This window comes from Anabas testudineus, chromosome 18, assembly GCF_900324465.2.
Source record: "Anabas testudineus chromosome 18, fAnaTes1.2, whole genome shotgun sequence".
NCBI lineage: Eukaryota > Metazoa > Chordata > Actinopteri > Anabantiformes > Anabantidae > Anabas > Anabas testudineus.
The window spans coordinates 8,793,686-8,808,558 of record NC_046627.1 but is presented as its reverse complement, the minus strand read 5'-3'; the positions used below and the strand labels follow the sequence as shown (position 1 = coordinate 8,808,558).

At 39.0% G+C, this 14,873-nt stretch overlaps 2 protein-coding genes across 3 annotated transcripts; one reads left to right on the top strand and one right to left on the bottom strand.

Moving 5' to 3' along the window:
• The first annotated feature begins 3,031 nt into the window (after positions 1-3,031).
• LOC113168467 (protein FAM111A-like) lies at positions 3,032-6,430 on the top strand. Of its 2 annotated transcripts, none has more exons than XM_026369483.1 (5): positions 3,032-3,105; positions 3,449-3,520; positions 3,753-3,821; positions 4,078-4,131; positions 4,237-6,430. In XM_026369483.1, exons 2-5 carry the CDS (start codon positions 3,455-3,457, stop codon positions 5,998-6,000), a joined length of 1,953 nt encoding a protein of 650 aa, XP_026225268.1. In that variant the 5' UTR covers positions 3,032-3,105; positions 3,449-3,454; the 3' UTR covers positions 6,001-6,430. The 2 variants fall into 2 exon arrangements, with proteins under 2 accessions (XP_026225268.1, XP_026225269.1); XM_026369484.1 differs by having other exon boundaries at positions 3,052-3,105; positions 3,425-3,520.
• Positions 6,431-6,537: 107 nt separating this feature from the next.
• Positions 6,538-14,633, bottom strand: LOC113168466 (toll-like receptor 2 type-2). The gene is made up of 12 exons (XM_026369482.1): positions 14,580-14,633; positions 13,298-13,566; positions 11,681-11,837; positions 11,419-11,568; positions 10,403-10,609; positions 10,150-10,272; positions 9,768-9,918; positions 9,482-9,646; positions 9,158-9,337; positions 8,919-9,059; positions 8,330-8,838; positions 6,538-8,002 (listed from the first exon to the last, which is right to left on the bottom strand). Exons 1-12 carry the CDS (start codon positions 14,609-14,611, stop codon positions 7,594-7,596), a joined length of 2,493 nt encoding a protein of 830 aa, XP_026225267.1. The 5' UTR covers positions 14,612-14,633; the 3' UTR covers positions 6,538-7,593.
• Between the last annotated feature and the right edge of the window lie 240 nt (positions 14,634-14,873).

Here is a 14,873-nt window from a genome sequence, read left to right as displayed (position 1 = left end):
ATGACCATGTATTTGCTTGAGCTATGATTTATGTTTAGCATGTATAAATACCACATGTGCAGGTGTGAAAGCTAAGTAGAAAATGTGGGAAAGACAAAGGACACATTTTCATTACACCAAAGTCATCAACTTTTTTTTACACAGCATCTGATTAGACACTGAGAATGTCTTGTGTGTGGAGGGGTGGGTTATGTTTCATGTTTAGCTGAAGTCAAATCCTTGTTAATCTGAAGAGAGGTGCCTTTTTAATATTCCATTTTATGGATTGGCTTCATTTTTTATATTTCCAGAATCATTTGTGGCATTAAAACAACTTTTTCCTGTCATGTGTTCGTGGGAAACATATTTCAAACTTATTATGACATGTGTTTTAGGAGAAGTGATGACAGTGATTCTAAAACACATCACAATATGCTTTGCTAGGACCTGTCTGATCTAACTAACTGATCTTAGATCAGTGCTTGTTGTCCTTGTGTGACTTAGGAGGTTTTTTATAATGTACCAATGAAATACAGGAAAAACTCAGGATCCGCCCAGTAGACAGTCCACCTTTATCTATTAATGCGACCTCACAGCACGCACAGAACAGAACAACTAAAATTAAGGTAAGACACACAGATTCTTTCTTTACAAATACAGTAATAACTAGCACTACTTTGACCTTTAAATTTACCTTCAGGACTTGGCAAGAAAATGTATCTCACATTTAAACTAAGGTAGCCTATATTGAATTTGATGTTTTCTATACAACTCTATATAGTGAATGTTTAAGTAATTCTGTACAACGTAGTGAATTTAAAAGATTTTTGTTGTGATTTGTTGTTAGACAAATAAACTGAACTGAACTGAGTTAACTGAACTATTCATTGTTACATCTACTCGGATGTGTGGTTTTAATGAATTTATTACTTCCTACTTTATCACACAGCTCCAACAACACGACTGTGCCTCAACTCCAGCCAGAATGGTTTTCAGCTGCTACCTAAGGATCTGGGTGGAGTAGCTGCCAGTGTCTTTGTGAGTGAGCAAACTGAGTACAACAAAGTACAACAAACTCATTACTGATGTGGATGGAGGGACTGTAGGGCTGTAGCAGTAGATATGTGGACACATCTGACATCTAGTGGAGATACTTTAGGAATACATAATGTAATAAAGTGCCCTTTCAATTGTCTTTTAGATAATTAATGCTGACAGTGGACAAGGCAAAGTGTGTGCTGTGCATTATTCAAGACAGAAAAAAAAAACTGGTGAACACCACAGATACAATTTGTACCAGCTGGCTGTAATACGAATATCATGTAGCACCTTCATCCATCAATAATTATTACTATCATCCACAGATGATAGAGTATACTGGATCATTGTTAATAATTTAAGGTGAACTTTGAATGTGACAAAAACCACGGAGATGGTTATGGACAGACACAGGAAGTAGAGGTGGTAGTGGGGTACAAATACCTGGGAGTTCACCTGGACAACAGACTAGACTAGAACTGCAGCACAGAGGCTGTCTGTTAAATCTTTTACCAGTCTGTTGTAGCCAGTGGAATTTTCTTTGCTGTTGTCTGCTGGGGCAACAACAAACTGAACAGACAACACTAGGCGCAGGTTGTTGAGGAGGATGCTGAACAAACTGTTGAACGTCGTAGATAGAAGAACACATCTTCTCCACAGCGAATCAGCTTTAGACAGAAACTGAAAAGATACAGGAAGTCATTCCTGCCAACAGCCATCACCCTGTACAATGACTATATTGAGACAGTAGAGCGCTCTGCTCACATATTCATTAAATTGTACTATATGCATTTCCGCATTCCTTGGTGGCACAATCATCTCAACATACAACTGCACAGAATGCTTAATAGTTGCCAGCTTTATTCTGTAGATTAACTGTGTGTGTGTAGTTCTGTTCAATGTGTTTAGATGTGTATTTTTTTCCTACAGTATTCCCAATATCGTCTGCATGTTGATGTATGTTTCTCTTTGTAATGGCTACTTCAACATCTGAATTTCCCTTCTGGGATTCATGAAGTATCTATCTACCTAGACCCATGGTCTAGCTTTTTGATTCTTGTGTGAGGTGGAAATGTATTTGTCTTTGTGAGGTGTGTATGGGTTATGTTTGAGATCAATTTAAAATATGTCCAGTAGAAATGCATCTTTTATCTTTTCTTGTTTTTTTCCACGAGATTTCTGAAACCTTATGTGGCACTAAAACTCCCAAGAGAACTCCCAGTTGTCCTCATGTGGAACAAGCCAGACGTCATTGAACTGAAACTGAAACTGTTCTACTAGATCCGATCATGGGTCTGTCAGGGATTTGAAACAGTGGAATAAGTGAGGTCAGAAAGGAGCAAAAGCTGGTATTTTGCTTTTGCCTTTTGCTTTCGCATTGGGCTTACGTAATTCTAGTGCATCGGTTTCTTGAATCAGTAACAGATTACAGCTTGCTGTAACTGTGTGACATAGAAGGGTTAATATATCATGTGAGAACAATGAAGAAAGATCCGCCCCGTAGACAACCTGCCTTTATCTGTCTGTGTTCAAGCACAGCACGCCATTTTACAGAGCCGGGTTACAAACATTGAGGTAAGCTGCTTTCTTTACATACACTGAATGGTAGTGTGGCCATAAATGTCTAACTACATTAGTGAGATTAATTTACATTTACATTTATATTTAGTCATTTGGCAGACGCTTTTATCCAAAGCAACTTACAAGTTAAGCAAACAAAATCTAAGTCAAGAAGAAAAGTCAAAGCAAAGTGTTACCATATAGGTGTTTCTGTTTCAAGAGATGTAAGTACAAAAGAGCAGAAACGTTTTTTTTGTGTGTGTGTGTGCAAAGGAATATTCAAATTGCATATTTTTTAAGTGCAAATGAATATGTGGAAGAGTTCTGTTTTCAGCAGTTTTTTTTAATAATTAATTAATACAAATAAAAAAAAACAAATAAAAAAAAAACACGTCTAATAACACAGCTATGCCTGAACTTTGATATTTACTTTTCCATATCTGTCAAACAACCTTTATTGTGGACAAGGTCCAGTTCTGCTTTCAGCCACATCCTGGGGATTTGGGTGGAGTAACAGCCAGTGTCCTTGTGAGTCACCATCCTGCATGAAGGAAAAACAGCTTTCTCCAACCGTGCTACAATAAACAACTCTTTTATCATTTAAGAATAAAAACTGAGGAACTGAGAAACATTTAATTCCCTTTATGTTCAATATAGTACCCGATTTACTCCATGTAGCTCCATGTATTCAGTGTTAGTCAAATTTGCACATGTAATAAACTATTTATAATCCTTACATTTTGACATGGCCGTAACTGTTGCATCCCGACCAATATGAAGGACGTACTCATATCTGTGTTCTTGTTTTAGGCATGACTTAAGCTAATCCAGCTCTTTGTATAAACAGCTTACTTCCTTATTGTGGTGTTAGGTGAAAATGCCGCCAACCAAACGAAAAACTGAAGGACAGAAGGACATCAGGTCCTTTTTTGAAAAGGAAAGTGTGAGTAAAAAACTTGCTGTTCTGCTATCAATGCTTAACAATAATAACAATAATTGTAATTGTGTCAAATCATCTGAGACATTTGTAAGTTGTGTTAAGTACTGTTCAGTAAACTACTCCAGAGTGTTACTTTTATGCAAATTTAGTGTAATGTATGCTTGTGTGTTGAATATATGACTTGAAAGTTGCAACAGTGTTGAGGTCTTTGTCATGTTATGCATCTTTTCATTAGAACCATCCTGGTAGCAGCACTGAGACCAGTACAGGCACTTCACAGCCAGGTGGAGCTGCAGCCTCTGAGGTGAGTCATTGTAAAATGCAGACTGGGCTGCAGATGGCGCTCGTGCTCCAGTATAGGCACCACTAATGTATATGTAGAAGAATATTTTGTTTTGAAATAAGACATATTTTGCTATTTCTTCAGTAATAGTATTGTTTAACTACAACTCCTGTTCCAAAATGAAAATTATTTTATTAGATAGTTAAGATGTGGTTTATTACTAACAGAGGTCATTTTTTTTCAAGTCCAAAGTCTAAATGCTTTTCTCATTGTTCAGACCTTCACAGGCTGTCAAGCTAGAGTGAAGGAAGAGAATGACGGCGATTCTGTGGTCAGTAGACTTACACACACAAACCTAGACACTTCACACCCAAAACTGTTTGTTTATAATAACAAGGGCCTTTAACTTATATTATCTCCCTCTGAATTCCTGCAGGAAGAACATTTGCATCGTTTCATAGTGAAGTTCAGTCGCACCGATCGTAAGGAATACAATATTTCCTGTGATCAACCTCGCACAGTGCTGGAGGTGATAAAGTCTAATGAATTGTACAAAAAGATGAATAAGTATTCAGATGACCACATAGTAATTCAACTGGGCAAAGAGGACAGGGCGTCTATTGTTGCAACACATTTCCCTTGTTCTTGTATCAGGGATGGTGAGTGTTTGATCATATCAGGTAAACCAGAAAAAGTTGAAGAGGCCAAAGACCAACATTACCAAATGATACATCCCAGAAACAAATACTCTGTCTTTTACATTGATAGAGAGGGAGGGATCAACACCAAGACAAAGGAGCTTTTCAGAAGCACCGCTGTCAAACAGTTCAAATATCTGTGTGTGTATGGAGAGAAGGGGATGACAGTGAAAGAAGCTGTAAAACGTGACGGTCGCTTCATTGACCTTGATTACTTTGAACTGTCTGACAATGAGAATCCAAACGTGTTCACTGGCTGTTCAGAGAGGGTTGACAAGCTAGACCAAAAAGAGTTCAAGATATGTCTTCCTCTGAATAGGAAGGGAAATGATGAAGGGGGACAGGAAAACCAAGGTGCAGCAAATAGGTCAGAACATAGGCCGGGCACCAAAGCGATCTTAGATGCAGCCCAGCAGAGTGGAATCAGTTTGAAAACTGTGGTGGAAAAGAGCAGCAGCGACAAGACTGAGGAGATTTATGAAATACTGCGTCAGCAGTTTCCAGAGCTGAAGGAACTAATGGAGAGTAGATTTACTGAAAATTCTTATCAGGAGGAGCTGAAGCTGAGGAAAGAAAACTTTGGAAAGATCCAACAGTCATTCAGTGAAGTTCACAGAGTCAGGAAGCTGCTGAAACTGGGACAGTCGGTTTGTAAAGTGGTTGTTGAGGGAGTTTGTATGGGAACAGGCTTCGTACTGTTTGATAACTTTATCCTGACTAATGCACATTTGTTTAATAATTGTGTTGAAGGACAGAAGCTGCAGGATGGTATCGACGTGTTTGCTCTATTTAACTATGACGAACCTGAGCCAAACACAAATTACTACTACTTCATTAGTAAGACAACATTCATTGACTTTGATAGGGAACTGGATTATGCCATACTCGAGCTGAACACTCAGCCCCAAAAACCCAACATAAAATTAAAAAAGAATATAAAGATGCCACCAGGGCTGCTGAAGGAATTTGGTCCAGTGCCTCAGAACGGTGAAGCCTGTATCATTGGTCACCCAAACGGAGAAGTGAAAAAAATGGATCCCACATGTATCATTGAGACCGAAAAGAGGGGTCAGGCTGTCAGTGATCATTTACATTCATATAAAGACACTCTCATCATTCACTTACTGAGTCAAGTGATCAAAGATCAGGGCATTGAAAACATAATGATGGGTGGAAATGAAGCAGATGATGTAGTGACCTACAACACTTTCATGTATCATGGGGCTTCAGGCTCTCCAGTCTTTGATGCTCGTTGCAAAGTGTTTGGTTTGCACACGGCTGGATACGCCTATGGGTTTCCACGGGAAACCAAAAGTGTGATAGAGTTTGCCCGTCCTCTGCTTAGTATATTTGAAAACTTTGTGAGGAAGCTGAAAGAAAATGGAAATAGGAATTTATTGAAGAGAGTAGAAAAGGAAGCAGATTCAAACCAGCACCTAAAACAGGTTCTCAAGTCTGAGTCAGATGATCTTGAGGAGCCAATGGATGTCGATGAAGAGTGATGGTGTATTCAGAGGATCCTGAGCAAAGTGTCTCAACACATTTCTATCTTCTAGTTCATAAATGTTTATTCTTCCAATGAAGGAATGATGAATTACAGAAACACAAGGTTTCTCTCATATTTCGTCACAATTCAAGTTTTTCATCACAACAACATTGTTATACTTCACTGTTAAAATAGTTTTTATTTACTCATTTTATTTACTTTAATTATTACTTTTATGATAAGTATATAGCTGTTAAGATTTGTGTTGCTTCTATTGATATTTTATCATACTTCTTGTTAGTTACCTTTACTAGCTAAAAGTTGGTTAGATTGCTATAATTTGAACCAACAACTTGTTTACTACTTTACAACTGTAAGACTTTCAACATCCTGTTGTTCTTTTGTGTTTAACCCATTGCATTAAAACTAATTTGCACTGTTTCCAATCAATTTGATGTCATTCATTTTGTATCATCACCTCAAATGTCTACCCCTCTGTTTAAACAGGCAATGTCCTAAAATCTGTCTCCTAAAACTGATGTATGCATCAAATAGAGACACTTTCATCATCAGCATAGAGCTGCTGATGTGAAACCTCATTCACTATGTGAAGCTGTGGTATGAGAACATATAACATACATAACTCTATTATTAATAAAATGTAAGGTCAGGGAAAGGATTGTGGACACACAACATCTTATTTTACCTTTAAAATAAACCATGATCTTTCACTAACCATATGGTTAGGTATATAATGGTTAGGCACAATGTTGCCTAAACCCAACCACCACAGTGGGACAGTTGTTCACTTTGTATGGCCATTACTCAACCATCAGGTTAGGTTCAGTAGAAAAATTTAATTGTGGTTGCTATGGGAATGCAAATTTTAGGAGATGGGGTTGAAACATGAATTAAAAACATGCTGTGATTACAACAGAGGGGTACAATTGTACATTATATTCAGGTAAAATAAAAATTTAAACTAAAGACCCTATTACATTTTCAATGAAATGTGACGACTGTGTGCCCTAATATGAGATTTTGTGTTCCCCTGATGTGTGAAATAAATAAGTATTAATCCAAGTGAACACTTAACAACAATAATATGTTAATACTTATTGGCACAAAAACAGAAAAGCTGTAAACACATGCACATCATCACACATACTGGCATCACTAGAGAATATGCATAATAAACGCAAATACAGCAACCTATGTATTGTTTATAGTTTAAATTTCATACACTGTAAAACCTCCTGATATTTGTTTCTAATACAATCTTCACTTTTAGACTGGAGCTCAGACAAGTCAATAAACATCTTACTTCATATTGATGTTATTTAGCTGTTTAGAGTTGGCTGAATCAGTTTCAACAATGTCATCAGCTGTTTTTGAAAAAGACAAACCAGCAGCTCCTCCTGATCATTTCAACGCAGTTCTCAGTTGTTCTCAGTTGAAATTGAAACTTGAACACAGAAATTCTGTCACTTCCTTTTATATTCAGTATGAGAATGTGTCCAATGAGGCAAAGTTCATCTTTGCAGTTTATTTGATTTTACAATATTGATTAATTTGCTTTCCTTCCTCTTCATGACTTTGTCTTTCTCTCTCAGTCGTCCTCTACTCTTAAAGCACTCCGGAGACTCCTCCAGAACTCCCCTCTCCTCTCCTCCTCCTGCGGCCACTCCAGGTAGGTGGTGGAACTCATGAGTTTGCGTAGTTTGCAGAATCGCTTGGGGACATCGTCCTTGGACAGTGGTTCCAGTAAGATCAAGATGGCCGCATCTTTGCCAGACTGCCCATCAAAAAGCCAGAAGTGGGAGAAGTCCAACTCATAGCGGCACCAGTCAGACTGAACAAAATTCTCTGAGAGGATGAAGACAGTTCGCCGGCTACGCTCCATGGCGCTCATGATGTTGTCCACAATCCACTGTCCAGGAAGAAAGTCTCGCTTGTGGAGGCACAGGTTCAGTGGCCGATATGAATATGAGGGATTGATAGAGTCCTCACTGGTCTCTCTGTGTGAGTTAAACCAGACAGCAGGTTAAGTGTGGTTCAGCATGCTGACATGTACTGTCACAAATATTAAGTTAAAATAAACAACTTAGTAGTTTATACTGTGAAAGATGACATTAGTAAATAAGTCATACTGAGGTCAACAATTATTTTAAAAAAACAAAAGTGCTTGTACAGTTGTTTAGGAGCCAAAGAATAAAGTACCTTAAAATTACCACAAGATGGTGACATTTACACTATAAATACAACTCTTCTACCTTGATGTATTGAAAACACAACAGCAGTGATAACAGGTGATAATCTTCAAAAAATACAAATTCTGAACTGACCCTGGATTCTCCAACTCAGGTACCAGGAAGTTTTCCACCCAGCTGGCGTCTCGCTCGCTGTATGAAACAAATGCATCGTAGGATAGCAGCGCCTCGGAACTCACATCATCTCTGAGTTGGTGCCGTCGGCGGGAGCCTCGCTTGGCTTTTAGCCATGCGCACATCATCTTGAGGTACCAGAAGGCATGGAGGCGCCACAACAAGACACACACCACAGTCCCAACAAACAGCGCAATCACACAACTCACGGAAACAAATAAAACCCGATGGCACTCAGCAATGGAGAGGTGGACTTGACCGACTTGCTGTCCCTGGAGGTAGAGAGGAGAATCACAAACGTAGCTCTCCTCTCCGTCTGTTAAATGCACATCTCCACCCTCTTTAAGACCTGACTGAAAGAAGGCAACAAAGTCACAGGAGCAGACAAACTTGTTTTGGCCCGACTGGAGGTTCTGGAGTCGCCCAAATGACTGGAGATCCGAACGGCCAAACATGTTCAACGTGTTGGACTGTGGAGGAACACAAGGGAATCACAGTGGGAAATACAAATAGGACTGGAATCTAATATAACAGCTGATGTTTTTTTTACCTGTATGGTCAGTGTTTGCAGATTGGGAAACAACCATCCTGGGGGCAGCCTGAGGAACTTATTTCCAGATAGATAGAGCTCCAGCAAGTCCGGCAGTGCTAGAGTGAATGCTTTGAGATCATTATAGCTCAGGTCCAACACCTGTAAAACAAAACAAACATAAAAAAACAAAACAGTAATGTTTGGTGTGATGGTCCCAGATCTTGTAGTTTAACTGCTTCATAGGTCATATTGAGTACCTGGACAGTTGTGGGTAAACAGGGAGTAATGGTTATAAGTTTAGCTCCAGAAATGTTCAGGTGTCGCAGGGTGGAGGGCCAGGAGCACTGCTGAGGCATGGAGCTGTAGTCAGTTCTGCTGATGTCAAGGTGGGTCAGTTTGTAGAGTCTCTGCACCAGTCTGCTCATTGTGGACAGAGACTGGACAGAAACGGGGCACGTGAGCAGGAATACAGACAGACTTTGCAATAATTTGGTTGTGTGGGCTGGGATTCTACAAAACTGTGACGGTGAAATTAATGGAAAAACACAAACAGAAGACACTTTTTTTTCATTAAGGGACACCTTCAGAGCATTTCCACTGATGTTTAACACTCGGAGGTCCTTCAGACTGCCATCTCCATTACATAGTGTCTCCTCCACAGTCATGTCAGTCAGTAAGTTGTCAGACATGTCCAGGTACTGCAGATTCACTAACAGGCGGGATGTGTCGCAGGGCATCACAAATACCTAAAAGTATGATACAAAATATCCCAAGAAAGTTTTCACAAATTGACTGGTTGAAAAGTACATAACAAATACAGTATGTAGTATATGTAATGTTTATGTTAGTGACACGTAACTAGTTTACCTTGGAATTTATGAGTGACACCTTCCTGGGATAATGTAGCAAAAACTTCAGCTGTAGAAACGACACAAACTGGAAGACGTCCAGCACCACAGCGTTTTTCACAAAGAACTCGTCGATGTTTTTATGATCGGTCCAGTTGGCTTTCTCCCACCTGCAGTTACACCGACAAAAAGTGTTTCCTGTACTTGAATGTTTCAATATTGAATCTTAATATTTTAAGACCATGAAGATTTTAATTATCATATAGTAAACTGAATGTCATCTAGTGTTGTATGTAAGCATGAGCAGCTCAGATTGGCGTCTTTGATAAAGCTTGAAATGAAAATCATGGTTTAGGACATATTTGTGTACTAGCAGAGAACATTTTGAACCAGTTTTCTACCTGCCATGCCCCATTAGAGTAGCACCATACACAGAAAGGGATGCAAGTGGTGAACCGTTTAAAGCCACCAGGAGGTTGACAATGCTGCCATCCGATAGGGAAAGGTTGCGGAAGGTCATGTGCCTGAAGAGTGACACCGCACAGGATCAGCTGGTTAGTTTGTGTACAGAAAAATATTCTTGCCATGTAACTAATTACATTGTTAGCGTAACACTTAGAGACAATACAGAAGAAAAGGAGGTTGTGGCCGGACCTGACCCTCCTTTTAGCCATCTCCTCGATGGGCTGGATGAACAGATTTCCAGCTAGATGGAGGTCTTCCAGAGTGATCGGCGTCTCAGGGTATGAAACGTCACGGAGCACAGTCGAGGCTAAGGCTATGTTTGTTAAAAATGGTTCATGAAGGCTCAAACTAACATGTCCCAGTGGCCAGATGGCCGCTAAAGTACCAGACTCGTACCTGCAGAAGAAGAATGAGAGAGAGAGAGTGAAAGATAGTATAGTAAAAACTTTAAAATCAGGAAAGTCGATCAGTGGTTGAGTCGTCTCCATGTAGCTGGTGATATTCTATTTTTCTTATCATGAACAAAACCAAAGAACAAATAAGAAACACAAATTGTAGCTTTTCATGCTGAAAATAGTCCTAACTTCCTCATGTGAGTCATGTTTGCCAAAAACTACAGTGACGACTTGTATTGGGAGTATTTAAACTATATGTATACACCATATATGTGTGCATGAAATTCTCTTCTCAGCCCTGAGAATAGTGTGTCTTATGTCAACCTCGGGTCCCCATCCATCCAACAGGAGTTTGATGGTTCTTCACAGTACCAGTAGCTGTACCTAGCACTGCCTTGTTCTGGACTGAAACGTCTGATGTTGTTCCTGGGTGTCACAGCTCCCAACACCACTAGAACCACATTCGTTCCAGTTCCTCTTTCAGGCTCTGACAAATTCTCCATTTTCTCAGATCCATGATCTGCTTATCTATATACAAGTTAGGTTAACTATTTCCAGTTAAGTGGAATTAGTTAAGAAAATCAACATCAATGATGATGTTACACCCCTAATTCTTAACCATGGTAACTGATCGCTTCTTGCCACAGTGATGCTTAACTCTTGAATTGATACCACCATAAGTCATTACAGCCAAAATTTGTTATGCGACAATAACAGGGCTAATTTTAAAGAAGTGAGTTTCCTTCTCTTGTGAGGACATTTGATTAATCTTGTGCAACAAAATGAACACAACCAGTCTCGGTCTCCAACCTTGTCAAATTGTTGGCATGCACAGTGAGCTCCTCCAGCTGAGTGACTCCAGACAGATCCCCTTTCTTTAACTCGGTCAGAGCAGGACCTCCAAGTGCTAGCTTCCTCAACCTGATCAGCCCTTGAAACACTGGGGGAGAACCCAAGCAGCTGAGGCCGACAGAAAAAGCCGCACTTTAGGACCAAAAATACATTCGGATCTGAACATTATGTGATGTGGACTCGGCCTCAGTACAGTTTTGAGTCCCTGTGAACTCTTTACCTGTATGGGTTGTTGAGCAGGTTGAGCTTCTGCAGAGCTCCTAGCTTAGTGAACCATTTGTTGTTGAGAGCAGTCAGTTGATTTTCAGACAGGTCGAGCGCCTCCAGACTCCACAGAGGATCAAATGCTGACGGATGGATCACAGCTAATCTGTTACCTGGAGGACAGTAACAATAACAAATGTATAAAAACATGCTGTATCAGGGGTCCACAGGGGTCAGTTCTACATCATCGGTGAGTCCACTGCAATAGAGGAAAAAGTTTATGTTGACCAATGTTGATTGATTCATCCTATCTCAGTCACAGGAGATGGTAAAGTGAGATGTCGATAAAGAGCTGAAAATGCTGCAGCTCCCCCACCCTCACATGGCTGCAGTATTTGCATTATTATTGCATTAGACCCCACCTCTCCCATATCCTGTCACCCATAATACCACTTCTTTAACTGCAGAATAGTGCAACCATTCACTCTGGTTTCCTGTATTTTGTACAGCACAGCATCCTGTACGGATTTGCCTCTAATGATCTGTTGTGTCAGATTGTGACTCACTCTGCCTGTTTACTCACGGTATCTTTAATTAACAAGTGCTACTATGTTATAGCTGTAAATGTAAAGATGTGGTTATAGTTTGCTGTCTAAGTTGCAAATACAATTGATGCATTTGCTTTAGCAAAAGTATTGTTGGAAACTATTGTTAATTTTGCAAAGATCGTGATTCAGGTGCAGAAGCACAGTAGTAGTAAGACAGGCTTGAGAGACCTCAGAGACCGTTTGACACACTGCTTCATGTCTATATCGCTTGATTGAAACTGATTGTTGGTAAAGAGTTAAAAAGAGTAATGAGGGCACTGGGGAAAAAAAGGCTTCCATCTAGGGAAGTCTGATGTCCTAAGCTGTGTTGATTGTCATTATGCTTTTTATTTTAATATTTGTTATTATTGTTATACAACCCTTCACCTTAGGTACAGCAAAAGGTGAACAATAAATATAACCAGATGGTCAAACTACAATCTGCTAATGCACCTATTTTTCATGGAGCTACAAAATGTACATGTTTTTGACTTTTTAAAAACAACAACAACAAAAAAAAAAACCCTGTATTTAGTAAACCAATAGCAAAAACAATATACTATATTAAAGCTAATAAAAAAAAATAATAATACTAATCTGATCACATTTTAACTTATTCCAATACTTTTCAAAAATGTTGAACCTAATAAATGACTAATATATTATAAATATTGTCCATGGTTCTACTAACACTAACCCCAAAGCTGTTCACTGTAGTTACCACTATGCATGAAAGGGTTCAAGAAAAGATGTTATGCAGTCTAGTACTATAACAATATAATAATAATAATAATAATAATAATAATAATAATAATAATAATAATAATAATAATAATAATAATAATAATAATAATGTAATGGATACTTTATTAATGGCCCTGAAGAAATTGTTATTGACAGACAGCCTTCTTAAAGTGCTTACAGTATACAGTAAGTACATAACCATAAAAACTCCTGTTAGTCTTATTTGTTGGTACAATGTCAAAGCTTTTCAGAAATATCTATCTGCTCATTTAATAATAACAATAAAGTCTGATCAGTGTTACCCTGGAGATTCAGGACCCTCAGTAGTGTGTGGTCTGTCAGGTCGTCATCTCTCACCACAGTGATGTTGTTGAAGGAGAGATCAAGAGTCAGGGCCGATTCTGTCACCATAGGAACACAGGTGAATCCGCCATAGGAGCAGTTACACAACAGGTGCAGGTCACAGTGATGGCAGGATGGCCTCTCGTCCTCTGAACTTGACTCCTGACCCCAGCTCAGGGAGATGAAGACGAGGAGCAGGGTGAAACAGAGGTTGAGCTGCCATCCCATCCTGTCAGAAAATAGGCAACAGATATGGACGAAAGGTTGATGGAAAGAGGGAAGGAAAGAAATGGGCGTTTCACTGAACTGAGCAAAATAAAAGTGACACAGTGAACAGGAATCATCAAGCAGAAGTGGACAGACAGTCAGGCTAATCAAAAGTGAAAGACACCCAGAGAGGAAGTGCTATCTGATAAAAGAGGAACATTTTTCTAAAACACATCTCTCCAGAAATAAAACAAATCAACAAACAGAGGGAAATTTAATATCTCCTTTAGTGAAAGGTTTTACCACACATCACGCAATGATCAGAATGAGGAAAAGTGGCTGTGGTTGCTGCACAATTTTCAATCTGTAGGTTTAGTAAAATTCATTCTCCAACTGTTTAGTCCCAAAACATTTGTGATATAAGACAATGATATCAGAAAAAGCATCTGTATGAGATGACCCACATGTTAGGTGATTAAAAGTATTGTAACATAAAGTATTTTGTACCAAAGTGTGTAAAAAAATAAGCAGCAAATTAAAAATTTAATAAAACAAATGACGCTCAGCTAAAAAGCAACAATACGTCTGCGCAGGGCTCTTCTTGCTATAAGTTCACGGGATGCAGTAGACCAAAGTCAACTTAATTCAAAAATATATATTTATGGTTACTTTCCCACTGTGAAGAAATCCACCCTTTGAATCTGTTTTATGGCTAATTAGCTGAAAATATTAGGACACATGCTGTTGATCTGGAAAAAAAACATAAAAACTGGGCTTTACTTTCCAGGTACTCACCTTTTGCTCAAACCCCCCCTTCAATGAAATCACATCATTAGTACTTAGTACGAAACAAGCGCTGCAGTCAGTCAGTTTTTATTGCACTCATGATAAAGCTCTTCCCTTTTTCACTTATCTGTTTCTTTGAGACACAGCCAATAATTACTGAAGCCGTAACTTCTGCCATGAAATAGTTAATAACTGAAACAACAGTGAGGTGGTTAAAGAAAATCTGACCATACGTTTTCATTGCCTTACCTGACTTCTTGGTCGAGCTGATTCTGCACCATGAGCAGAATGAGTTTAGGGGTATGATTGTGTAGAGAGGAAGTAAGAGCTCAGGGGTTAGTTAGCGCCAACCAAGTGTGAAAAGAGGTAGTGAGCATGAAAATGAACTTTCGGGAGGAAACCTGTGAGTGTGTTCCGGTAAAAATGTGTAAGGGTTTAAAAATAAGTACAGAAGTTCATCTTTTGAGCATCTTCGAATGCACTGACAGCAGTAAATTAAAGATATAAAGACAAAGACATAAAAATTATTAAAGTTATTGAAAG